Below are 12,627 nucleotides of genomic sequence, written 5' to 3'. Positions count from 1 at the left end.
CACGGGCGCTTTGGGGTGCCAAGCCAGGACGGCCAGTATCCAGGCTCATCAGAGGATTGGAAGTAATAAGTCCTGCCTGAGGCCCAACTGAGGCTATATAATTGGTTGAATTTTTCCTTAAAAAGTTGTGCAAAATGCAGCAGCATAAGTGTAGCGCTGGTAGATTTGCGATCTACCATATGTTAGATAAATTTAGTAACTTGTTCGTTAAATAGGTTAAGTTTGCCTCTGTTTCAGCTTGGCTGACGTTGTGTGTGTTTCCAGACTGGCCGGTGGGTGTCGCTGTTATTACTGGTCAGTGTTGGAAAGGCAACGCGTCAAAGCGTATGGATGCTCTTCTGTCCCGGAGACAATTCGGTGGAGGTGGTCCTACGATTTGCATTCTGGGCGAGGGTATTTATAGGACAGAAGCCACATTAGGGGGTTCGTTTTTACAGCCACCTGTTGGCCCTCCTGGCCGACAGGTATGCGTTAGAGAGCAATCTCGTGGTCCTCCATTCCGGAGGCCCACGCCGCTGCGGCGCAGGGGTGGGCCCAGAAGCTTGTCTGGGGCCTACCACAGCAGCCGAGGAATGGTCCTGAGCTGTCTATCCAGAAGGGAAGAAGCTGGACAACCGAGGAAATCCCAGGGGAGGACCCGTCATGGAAGGATCACGCAGCGTGCTGGTCTGGAGAGGGGCCTGGTGATTCGGTTGGAGGACGTATCCTAAAAGTAACTATACAGCATAGTGTTGCCGGGTTGGCTTAAAGGTTCAAGCACTGTGACTGAGGTTCATCGCATAAAACCGATACATCCTGTGGCAGAGGATCGTACAGGTTTATCCCAAATAAGTCCGTGGCAGAGACTTTTGTTTGTGCTACATACTGGCTGCCAGGCAAGTGAGAGAAGCCTATCCAGGCAAGCAAAGAGTGTGTCCCACCAAGGGAGCGCATTCTATTGTAATATCCAAATTCTACCAGGACATTTGTCAAGAATCTTATAAGAAGATATTTGAGTTTCTTCTGCAGTTTCCCTTCTGCCTCTTTCCTGCTACTTCCTTAGTAAATCGTTTAATAAAGCATTGAAAACTTATTCTAGTGTTGGTGGGTGTATCGTCCGGAGGTAAACTCAACGGAACCCTAGACCCGGTGCCGGTAAAACAGAGGGAAGGAGAGTGAAGGTAACAAGCCCGCTTAAACCAGCAGCTCCACCGAGAGTTATTGCTACATAAGATTATGTGGTTGAGTTTATACTCCGCACGTGTATGGCTGTCAGAAACAGGCGCAACCGGCTGGCCATTATCCTAAAGGCATTCTCCACAACTCTTCTGGCTCTAGCCAGCCGGTAGTTAAAAACCTTTCTCTCCGGGGTGAGGGTCCTCTGGGGGAATGGCCTCATCAGGTGCTCACCCAGACCGAACGCTTCATCAGCAAGGAAGACGAACGGGAGTCCATCAATGTTGTCTTCAGGTGGCAATCCCAGGCCACCACTCTGGAGCCGTTGGTAACACTCAGTCTGGGCGAAGACTCCTCCATCCGGCCATTCTTCCCCACGTCCACATAGAGGAACTCATATTGTGCCGACACCACCGCCATTAACACGATACTATGAAACCCCTTTTAGTTAAAATAGTATGACCCCGAATAGGGTGGTGGCACGATGTGGACATGCTTCCCATCTATAGCCCCTCCACAGTTGGGAAAGTCCCAGCGGTCGGAAAAATGGGAGGCCACAGTCTGCCATTCCTGTGGTGTTGAAGGAAACTGTGGAGTCAAAACAGAAAAAAAAATATTAGTACTTTTGCATATAACATTGCAAGCAGATTAGACACAAACATTCTTGGCCAACATCAGTATAAATTTAATTTTAAGGAGTATTTAAAGACAAAAACATAAAGCCCACTTATCAGATTAACCCCCCCCCCCCCCCGATGGCCCATTGTAAAAATTTTAGGGGGGTAGGGTTTGAGATGAGTTTGGGGCCCCCCCAAAAAAGCTTATGGCACTCTGCCTGAATTTAAGGACAACAATAACATTTGTAAACATTTTAGGGGTTGTTTGGGGTAAGGCACTACAATGGAGCTGCCAAAATACACTGTTAAGTGACTAGGCTAGGTGTATATGGGCCCAGGATAGCATGCTGGGGAGGTTAGTGAAGGAAAATATGCATGTAGGCCAAAAAAGGAGCATTAAAAGATTACAGCATGCATGAGGACAAAGAAAACATTCACAGCATATTACAATCATGGTAATTAGGGAATTATGAAAGAAATACAAAATATTAACAAGCATTAAATACATAGAATGTGTTGTTAAAGGAGAAAACGTACCTTAATATAGTCCTTCTGCAGGACCTGAATAACAGCAGAACAGGTCTCTGGGATAATGATCCCCAGAGCCTGGGGGGAGATGCCTGTTGAGAACGTGAGGTCCTGCAGGCTTCTCCCAGTCGCCAAGTACCACAACGTGGCAACTAGCGTCTGCTCCGGAGTGATGGCTTGCCGCATGCAGGTATCCTGCCTGCTAATATAAGGGGTCAGCAAAGCCAACAGACAGTGAAAAATGGGGTCTGTCATCCTGAGAAAGTTCCTGAAATCATCAGGATTATTCTCCTGGATCTCACGAAACAAAGGCATATGAGAGAATTGGTCACGCTGGTGTAACCAATTCTTGGTCCATGAACTCCTCCCCACTTTGTTCATGGACTGGGCTTGGGTCAAAGAATGCACCCCAACACCAAGCCTCCACACAGCATGAACTCTACGACGAATACATACAGGCAACATGGCTTCAAAACGGTCACTGAAGAACAGCAAGGCCTGTGAAGAGCGAGCTGAAAATCAGAAACGAGTGGACAAGAACACATTGAAAAAACAGATATGAACTGTCTACATGCTCTGAAAAGCAGATACAAACCCACAAGCACAAACTGAAGAGCAGTAATGGACTGAAAAGCATGAAAGCTGAAAAGCACGAATCGTCTCTCATCAAACTTCTACTAACACGAGATAAACACAAGATTAGCAAAAGGAGCCCAAAGGGTGGCACGCTGGCTATTGCACTTCCTTTTTCTAGTCCCATCGTACGTGCTGTACGTCACGTCGTTTTGGACAGTCGGACTTTGGTTTGACCGTGTGTAGGCAAGACCGCTTAAATGGAATTCTGTTGGAGTTCCTTCGGAGTTTATTCCGACGGCAAAACCGGTCGTGTGTACAGGGCATGAGAGTTCAGTAATAATCTGACATCATAGTCAAATTGATCAGCAGAACACCATCAATATCAAGTGAATCTTTTATTTGCTACTATAAAAGCAAGCAATGTTTGGCTGGGGATGAGAAATCTTTCATGACCTCCTGATCTTCTTCAAAGTTTTCTATAAAACGTCCTCTCTGCCAGCTGCAGAGGGTGGTGTCTAAAACCATGGAACACACAGACTTTGGGGCAGACTGCGCACCTAGCTATATTGCTTAGGTGCTGGATGTGCTGTTTGCAATATTGTGTATACAGTGCAGGAGTCTGCATGGCAGAGTTTAGGGGTATGCAATACACAGAGTAAAGGGGTCAGGCGTACATATTACACAGATTTCCACAGTCAGAGTCAGGTTTATGAATACATAACGCAGAGTGCAAGGGCAGGAGTGTGTTATGCACATAGTGCAGGGGTCCAGGGTACAAAGCAGTGCCCTCCGGCGACTTCCATGGTCCATGTTATAACAGCACCAGGTATGATGTGATGCATAAGTGGTTCAAGTCAAAGGAAATATATTGCTATATACTGTATATGTAATACAAAGGGTTTATAGCACAGTAAGCATACACTTAAAGCCAGGACTTCAATTGTGTATATCGCTTCAGCAGTACAGCATGAAAGGGAATGGGATGCAGCAGCCAGTGGTACCCAACTCAATGCCTAGTCATAGTCAATATGTCCTATGGTGATGATGGGCAGACAGAGTTAAATGAATACATCTAAGGCTGGGTTTACACTAGATGTGGCCACGGCTCACAGAGGGGGTCCGGTGCGTTCCAGTTCTCTGTTTCAGGGGCGAATCGGGTCCGAATTTTTGCCTGAATTCGGACCTAAAATGGAGCCAGAGATGCACAGGATGCGGTTTCCAGTGGGGACCGCATCCGCCCCGCATCGAATTCGCATAAGTGTGAACCCATCCTAAAAGTTTCATCTCGATGGTAACCCAGCCTCAGCATGACAAGTATTGATAAACCAGACTTTGCAGCAAGAAAAGAACAAAAATTCACTAGTGAGAGGAAGTCCCTTCACAACAGGAAGTGAGAGGAAGTTCCTTCACAGACTAGGCTAAACATGCTTAGGGATGGATTTCCCTGAGCCCCTAAACATTGTTTGCTTTTATGGTAGCGAATAAACTATTTACTCGACATTGATGAAATTTTGGTGATCACTTTGCTTATGGACTTTACTGCTGGTGGCCCCACCCATCAGTTCACTGCAGCACTCACTATGGTTTTTGGCTATAAGGAGTGAGTTGGTGTACATTCTTTGGAGATCAGCTGTGCAGCTACTGTCATAGATTCCTATTCAGCTCTATGAGTACCTTTGTCAGCACCTTTAACAACATTTCTTTCTGAGCAGGGTTGGTCTCAGGTATGAGTCATTAAACAACCCTTACCTCTGCAGCAGAAGCTCTGATTTAAAGGCTATAGATCAGGAAACAGCATGGGATAAAAGGTACCCAAAGCCATAAATAACAGTGAGAACAGACATGACAAGGAGAAACACCCCGTTGGGCTTACTGAATAAAGGAAAGTAAGCAAAAATGATGTACGTGAAACCTTTGCAAAAATAGCGCATCTTAACATCCTTGAGAACAAGGAAATATGACTTCTATGCTATACATGCTCTATACTTTCATGAAAGGCGCAGTCAACACACCAATTCTAGTCTTAGGTAAAACTAGGTCAAAGTACATATATTTTTTAAATGATTTATGAAGACTGCAGTACAAATATAATTTCATCAAAATGTGATCAAAATCTCATTAAACTTTGAAATTAACATTCCTCTATCTATAGCAAAATATTTGTTTAAAAAAATATCTAAGCTTCACAGACCAGCTTCCATTATCTTCAGTCCAAAAATGTAAATGTAAATCTGCATGCCATAAATCACCAGTCATTTATGACAGAGTAAATACAACAAGTTAACTGTTAGTATGCAATGGATATTCTGCTTTGCCACGGCTTTTTCAAGGAAATCTTTCATACATTTGTTTTTACACTCGTTTTCAGCCAAAACTTTGTATTTTTTGCTGTTTAGAGTGGAGAACTGCTAAATCAAGGGGACATTTCTTTTCAGTGAAGAAACAGCAATAAAATCAACACGTGTACCAGGCTTTAGGCTGGCCATACATGGATCAGATTCAGCTGGTTCAGCAAGGACTGGACAAATTTTGATCCATGTAAGGGAAGGGAGGTTGTACAGAAGTCAATGTACAGGTACAAGGTACAGAAGGGAAAGAAGGAGTCAATAAGAACTGATTAGGGTAAACAAAGGGTTAATACGGGTTTAAATATGAACACGTTTCATATAATAAAGAAAGTGTGTTTTTTTTACTAACGTGAAGAAACCGAGTTTAACTAACATCATGTGAAAATTAAAGTTCATCCCTTTGATTTGCAGACAAATGATACAAAGTGAACACAAAAGTAACAATGTTACTTTGTATCTTTCTATCTTTTGTCTGAACATTGTTTCTAAACGCAGTGTCAGAAGGTCAGTTATTTACAGCAGCTGCTGGAATAACTGCTGTATGCAATAATTTTGACAGCCAGGAGTTTCCAGCAAATACAAAGGGAGATCAGCAATTACGCAGGACAGGGGTTACAAGTGAGTAGTGGCTGGGACAGTACTACACATACCCTATGTACTCCAATTAATTTTTTTTGGGCATGTATAGCATGCCCAAAGTCCACAACTGGTTAATTAGGATTGATGACATGCTGATTCAAGTGAACAGTAATATTTAATGATAGGTACACTTTAAATGAGGAGTAAATGGCTATTCTGGGATTTATGAAGGAAGTGATAACTGCTTTAAGAATGCACCGCTGTACTTCATTGTTACACAATTAAATAGTGAAAATATGGAAACACAAACTTACATCCAGTGAGTCCTCATTAACAACGATGAGTGACATTGTCTGTGACACCAGCCGACACGAGTATCCTGCCAAACACAATATATTCATCATTAGCAAGAAAATTTAACAAAGCAGAATGACAGTCAGTCAGCTAGTCTGCACCACTTACAAGTAGAGGTACATGGGGTAAGCAGCTTGGAAATTTTCAGACCTGTTTTGTATGCCCTTTGAAGTACAGCTTTGCCAATATCAGAATGGAGTTATATTATATAAATTTCATCACATAAAAACTTAACGAGGAGTTTCATCCCTATAGCAGGATATATAAGGACAGTGGACGAAGCCAGGCAGATCATTCCTTTATGCCCCAGAGGCCAAATGTGTACAAAGAATTGCTTCTTTATAGCCAGATTCAGCCATACTGTTTATACTTCTTTTCACTCCGCCAGCCCTATTGCATGGTGTCAATATTCATATGCATCCCCAAGCCAAAACCAACAAAATTCAAGCTAGTATAACGGACTTAAAATTTTAGGCTTACGTCTGCACTATCCTTGGATGCATATTACACTTAGTAGTGTACTCCTCCTTTCATGCCATGTGTCATGTTGCACTCAGATTTATAGTGCAACATGAAACATGGTAACATTCCCCAGTCCCTCACTCACAAACTCACACCCTCTACTTACCTAAATTGTGGGGTTCTTTTCCAGCAGACTTTAGTTACCTGAGTTTAGTTAAATTTAGTTTTGTATTTTTCGTATTTATTTGGCACTGCTGTGTATGGCTCTGCCTACACAGCCGCATCATTCAGATGCGTATCATGAAATGAGTGGGCCCATGTGCAAGATAAAAAGTGGGCCCTAGGCATTGATAGGAAAAAAGTATGGAGGTGGGTAGTATGTGCAGGAGAGGAGTGCGGAGTGTATGGAGGTAGGCAGTATGTGCAGGAGAGGATTGCGAAGTGTATGGAGGTGGGTAGTATGTGCAGGAGAGGAGTATGGAGTGTATGGTGGTGGGTATTTTGTGCAGGAGAGCGGTGTGGAGTGTATAGCAGTGGATAGTATGTGCAGGAAAGGAGTGCGGAGTGTATGGAGGTGGGTAGTATGTGCAGGAGAAAAGTGCGGAGTGTATGGAGGTGGGTAGTATGTGCAGGAGAGGAGTATGGCGTGTATGGTGGTGGGTATTATATGCAGGAGAGGAGTGTGGAGTGTATGGAGGTGAGTAGTATATGCGGGAGAGGAGTATGGAGTGCATGGAGGTGGGTAGTATGTGCAGGAGAAAAGTGTGGAGTGTATGGAGGTGGGTAGTATGTACAGGAGAGGAGTATGGAGTGTATGGTGGTGGGTAGTATGTGCAGGAGAGGAGTATGGAGTGTATGGTGGTGGGTATTATATGCAGGAGAGGAGTGTGGAGTGTATGGAGGTGGGTAGTATGTGCAGGAGAGGAGTGCGGAGTGTATAAGGGTGGGTAGTATATGCGGGAGAGGAGTATGGAGTGCATGGAGGTGGGTAGTATGTGCAGGAGAAAAGTGTGGAGTGTATGGAGGTGGGTAGTATGTGCAGGAGAGGGGTGCGGAGTGTATGGAGATGGGTAGAATGTGCAGGTGAGAAGTGCGGAGTGTACGGTTGTGGGTAGTATGTGCAGGATGGTGTCTGTAGGACAGTAAACAACATATAAGAGTGAGTGCTGAGTCCAACACAATCTGAACCCCCAACCTTATCGTTCCTAATAAGACAGGACAGTGGACAGTGGCCAATATCAGTAGTTCTTTATTTTTTTTTTACAATTTAATTTTTGTATTTTTTTTTTTTCAAAATGCTTTTTTGGGGACCAGTGGATGTAGGGCAGTGGGCGGTGTCAGCAGAGCAATGGACAGTGTCAGCAGTTTATTTTATAATATTTTACCCAATTGTATTTTTAATAATTTTTTTTACAATTTAATTTTGTAAAATTTAGTGCAATTTTTTTATCAGCCCTGTTGGTGGGCTTTGGTGAGATATTATGGGTCTAAACAGACCCCTGACATCTCCCCTTTGAGACAGAGAAAGGGACTGAGGACAGATTCCCCAGTCCCTCTCAGCAGCCTCAGCATTGAAGATGAATGGAAAGGACACAGAGACAACCATTCATTCATAAACTGAAGCAGAATAAACACAGTTTACTCTGCTCAGTTATCAAAGGACACAGGAGCGATTGGTAGCAATTGCTCCCTATATCCAATTCAGAAAAGGAAGGGGCCGGTAAATTACATCCATCATGACATCCCCCACAGCAGCCGGTGGGAGAGGAGAGGAGGGAAGCCGGCTGCGAGGGGGAGCGGAGGAGGAGCAGTGCAGCGGGCCGGAGAACACGGGGGCGGAGGAGAACACGGGCGCAGATGAGAACACGGGGCAGAGGAGAACACGGGCGCAGAGGAGAACACGGGGGGCTGGAGGAGGACACAGGGGACAGTGGGGAGATGATCGTGTGGTGGGAGGAACAGTTGCAAGCATTGATTTACCTGTATATCTTTTCAGCTGACAGCCGCGGGAGGGAGGTGAAGCGGCTGTCAACTGAAAAGCTATAAAGGGATATCGGTGCTTGCAACTGTCCCCCCGCCACACCGATCATTCCTGACTGTCAAGGGACAATCATCCATGGGTGCAGGGTAGGTCACAGTGCCCCTGCACACATGGATGATACGCTACTGGTATCATTCATTCACAGATACATTTACACGATCTGTGAATGGAAAGACTGCAAGCCCCATGTCACTGCAGCAGAAGGATTCATGGATCTCAATGGAACATTATAGTAGTGATATCATTGACACTATTTACTTCCTCCATCCCCACAACCGAAGGTCTATACCTCTGTTCAGATGTGTGCCCAGTGTAAGAATTTGCAGAATCCTGTACATTCCACCTGCAATGCACTGATTATGGTTGCAATGCTTTGCAAGATAATCAAAAAATTAACACATGGACATTTTTTCCATTAAAGTGGGTGCATTTATTTTTATTTTTTGAAAGGGTGGACTGTGCTCCTAATTTAGCTTTTTGGATTTGTGATGGAAGAGGTAAGGAATTTGCTGGTTCCTTTTGTTCTCCACAATACCCTGGATCTCCTAAATCTTGGGGTGTGCTGATGTGCACGAATGCCTCGTCTCCACTTGCTCCTGAATCCTTAGTGGCACTATTAGCCAATCACTGTGATAGGCTCCTCGCAGGCTTAAGCCTGGTACACACCATTTGTTTTTTCCGTTCAACCTAGCATCCAGAACACTCCGATCAGCACTCTCAGCCATTGGCTGTGAGCGCTGTTTGGTAGCCACTTGGTTGCTGGATTCTGTCAGACCAGCTGGCATACACACAGGCCTAATGTCGGCGAGTGTTTTTTTAACCAGCTGATGTCGCCCGGCATTAGGCTCGCATGTACGGGGCTTTAGGGTAAGGTTAAGCAAACCAAAAAGCTGGAAGCGTTGCAGCTGCACTCTTGATCGGGGAAACTTTTTAAATCAGTCCAAAAATCACAATTAAACCTAACATTTACCTATATTGACTGCAGTTTCCTGTTTGTCTCCTGTTAAAACCCATATTTTAATTTCAGCTTTTAACAAAGTGGCTATAGTTTCTGGGACTCCTCCTTGTAGCTGGTCCTCTATTGCTGTGGCACCAAGAAGCATCAAATTCTGTAAGAAACACACACAATAATTTACTAAACTTTTTAAAATTTGAAACGATTTCCAAACATTTCAGAGCTACAATTGTACATGCTATATATTACAAGGCTGGGTTGAATTAGACATTTATAGGGGCCATAGTTACACTTGTACCCTCTACTTATGCTAACACATATACATACCCAGGATCCAAAAACAGTAACAGTCTGGAAATGCTGTTATTAAGATGTCTCATTCAGGGAACCCCTACTAATAAGCAGTGACATTAAATGCTACCCTTATTTTCCAAAAATAATTCATGTACATACACTACTACATGGTCAAGTAACCTATTTTTCATAAATTTGATTGTTAGAGTGTTTTTCTGCTTCCTTTTAACAGCCTTAGTAAGCTCTTGAACCTCTCCTTTTCCCTTCACTTCCATTTGTTTAGAACAAGCAGTTAACATTACTTGCAGTCATAAGCCTTGCTCTATGCACACTACAAATCCCATAGTCCATAGTCCATCTTAGGAGCAAGCAGGAGAAGGTGGCTACATTCCTACATACAGTGGGACCATGGAGAATGAATATAACCACCATCTAAGGCTTCATGTACACGGGACATTTTTACAACCTCTCCTGAACGATATAACTTGACAGATAGTAACCAACGTTTAAAACGTCCGTTTTGCCACGTTTACATGCTGAGTTTAGCGGTGTTTTGCCGCGTTTGCATTTAGAAGCGTTTTAAATAGCCAAAAATGAAAAACGCCTGTAAACAAAATGCGGCTAAATGCGGGTTACCACGTTAAGCCGCATTTGGCGCTTGAAATGCCTCTAAACTCAGCTTCTGAACCCATTTTTTTGCATTCCAAAAAAAGCCTCTAAAAGCCTCTAAACTCAACTGCCTAGAAACAACTGTAAAAGACCTTGTGTACATTTACTGATAAGATAATATAGAGGAGAGTTCAGGAGCAGTTGAAAAAAATGCCCAACTGCTCCTAAATGTCCGTGTACAGCAGTGTACACGAGGCCTAACAGGAAGTAGTATCACAGCAGTAAAACAAAGGAATTTGGAGATTAGGAGGATTCTAAATCTATTCTAAAAGGGGCAACTCCATCTAATTACATGTCAATTAACACAGAAGTGCGAAAACTACCATAATTATGCTGCTAATCCAGAGAGATCCAAGATAAATGACATACTAAATACCCATATGAATTATTAGCTGATCGTATGATGCTACGACAATTGTGGTTCTAGTGTGTGTGTTCATCCAGTGCCAGGGCAAACATACTAAAATGTGTTCCCACACTTATGCCCCGTACACACGGTCGGACATTGATCGGACATTCCGAGAACAAAATCCATGGATTTTTTTACGACGGATGTTGGCTCAAACTTGTCTTGCATACACACGGTCAAACAAAGTTGTCGGAAAATCCGATCATTCTGAACGCGGTGACGAAAAAAACACGTATGTCGGGACTATAAATGGGGCAGTAGCCAATAGCTTTTGTCTCTTTATTTATTCTGAGCATGCGTGGCACTTTGTGCGTCGGATTTGTGTACACACGATCGGAATTTCCGACAACGGATTTTGTTGTCGGAAAATTTTATAGCCTGCTCTCAAACTTTGTGTGTCGGAAAATCCGATGGAAAATGTGTGATGGAGCCTACACACGGTCAGAATTTCTGACAACAGGGTCCTATCACACATTTTCCGCCGGAAAATCCGACCGTGTGTACAGGGCATAACTCTGCTGATGTGTGCCCCTGATTGTCTTTTGGGAGTGGGATCCCAACTGTCACCATGCTTTTCTCAGCATCACTGTGTAGGTCTGGGTTCACCAACTAGGTTTCACAGTGTGCAGTGACATTGTGGGATCTGTCTGCTGTTGGTTCCTCTGTCAGCTTCTCTGTTTACAAATGACAGGGGTGATCATGTAAGCCGTGAAATCCTGAGCAGTCCTGCGCAAACAGAGGCCTGGATGGGTTCTGGTATCATGGGGCGCCCCACCCCCACTTGACAACACTGCTCCCTGAGGGCACTGCCGCTCCTGCCCTCGCCCTGTCCTGGCCCTGGGTACATTATATTGAAAGCTCTTCTGGGGCAGTCACTGATTTAACTAGTAATACTGGGTAATACTTTGGCACTATATCAAACATCCTATTAAAACAACAGTCCCTTAACTGAGTATACCATAAAAAAAAAAAAAAAAAAAAAAAAAGCCCGCTTACTGTGTATACTATAAAAATAACAGTCCACTGAATATATTATGAAAACTACTGTATAGTCCACCAATTATTTGTGCTGATAAACTTTGTAAAGCTGTTCATGCATAGTGTGTTTGCTATGGATGAACAGCTAAATGACCCAAGAAAGTGACCTTCTGCAAACTATAAGTTTTTAGCTCTGCAATTCTCAATTCTTTTAGATGGTATTTACCAGCATCTGGGCTATCTGCCAACAAGAATAAAGGAACTTATTATAAAATACAGGATGGATAGTGTTATATATGTGGAATACAGATTGTCAGTTTTGTTAACCTGACGTAATTCACAGATGCTCCATTGGATTGAGATCTGTAGAATTTGGAGGCCAAATCAACACATCAAATCTGTTGTTGTGTTCCTCAAACCACTCTTGAACCATTTTTGAAGTGTGGCCTGGTGCATTATTCTGCCTAAAGAGGCCCCCCCTGTTTCTAGGAAGGAGTGTATTTGGTCAGCAACATTGTTTAGGTAGGTGGTATGTGTGAATTTAACAACCACATGAATGGCAGGGCCAAGCAGAATATTTCTCTAATAATAGCATCACACTGCCTCTGCCGTCTTACCTTCTTCCCATACTGCATCCTGCTGCCATCTCTATCCCAGGTAAG

The 12,627-nt window shown here is 43.6% G+C and overlaps 1 protein-coding gene across 2 annotated transcripts in view; it reads right to left on the bottom strand.

Moving 5' to 3' along the window:
- The window catches only part of ATP8A2 (ATPase phospholipid transporting 8A2), a 1,045,467-nt gene that overhangs the window by 628,633 nt on the left and 404,207 nt on the right, over positions 1 to 12,627 (bottom strand). For both annotated transcript variants that reach the window (XM_073613412.1, XM_073613413.1), the window contains exons 23-24: positions 9,631 to 9,769; positions 6,118 to 6,182 (exon numbers count right to left, since the gene is read on the bottom strand). In XM_073613412.1, the coding sequence (XP_073469513.1) occupies positions 6,118 to 6,182; positions 9,631 to 9,769 (204 nt within the window). The remainder of the gene's footprint in view (positions 1 to 6,117; positions 6,183 to 9,630; positions 9,770 to 12,627) is intronic.

The sequence above is a fragment of the Aquarana catesbeiana genome, linkage group LG02, assembly GCF_042186555.1.
Source record: "Aquarana catesbeiana isolate 2022-GZ linkage group LG02, ASM4218655v1, whole genome shotgun sequence".
Classification (NCBI taxonomy): Eukaryota; Metazoa; Chordata; class Amphibia; order Anura; family Ranidae; genus Aquarana; species Aquarana catesbeiana.
Note: the sequence above shows the minus strand (reverse complement) of the source record. Positions and strands in the feature narration are given on the sequence as shown.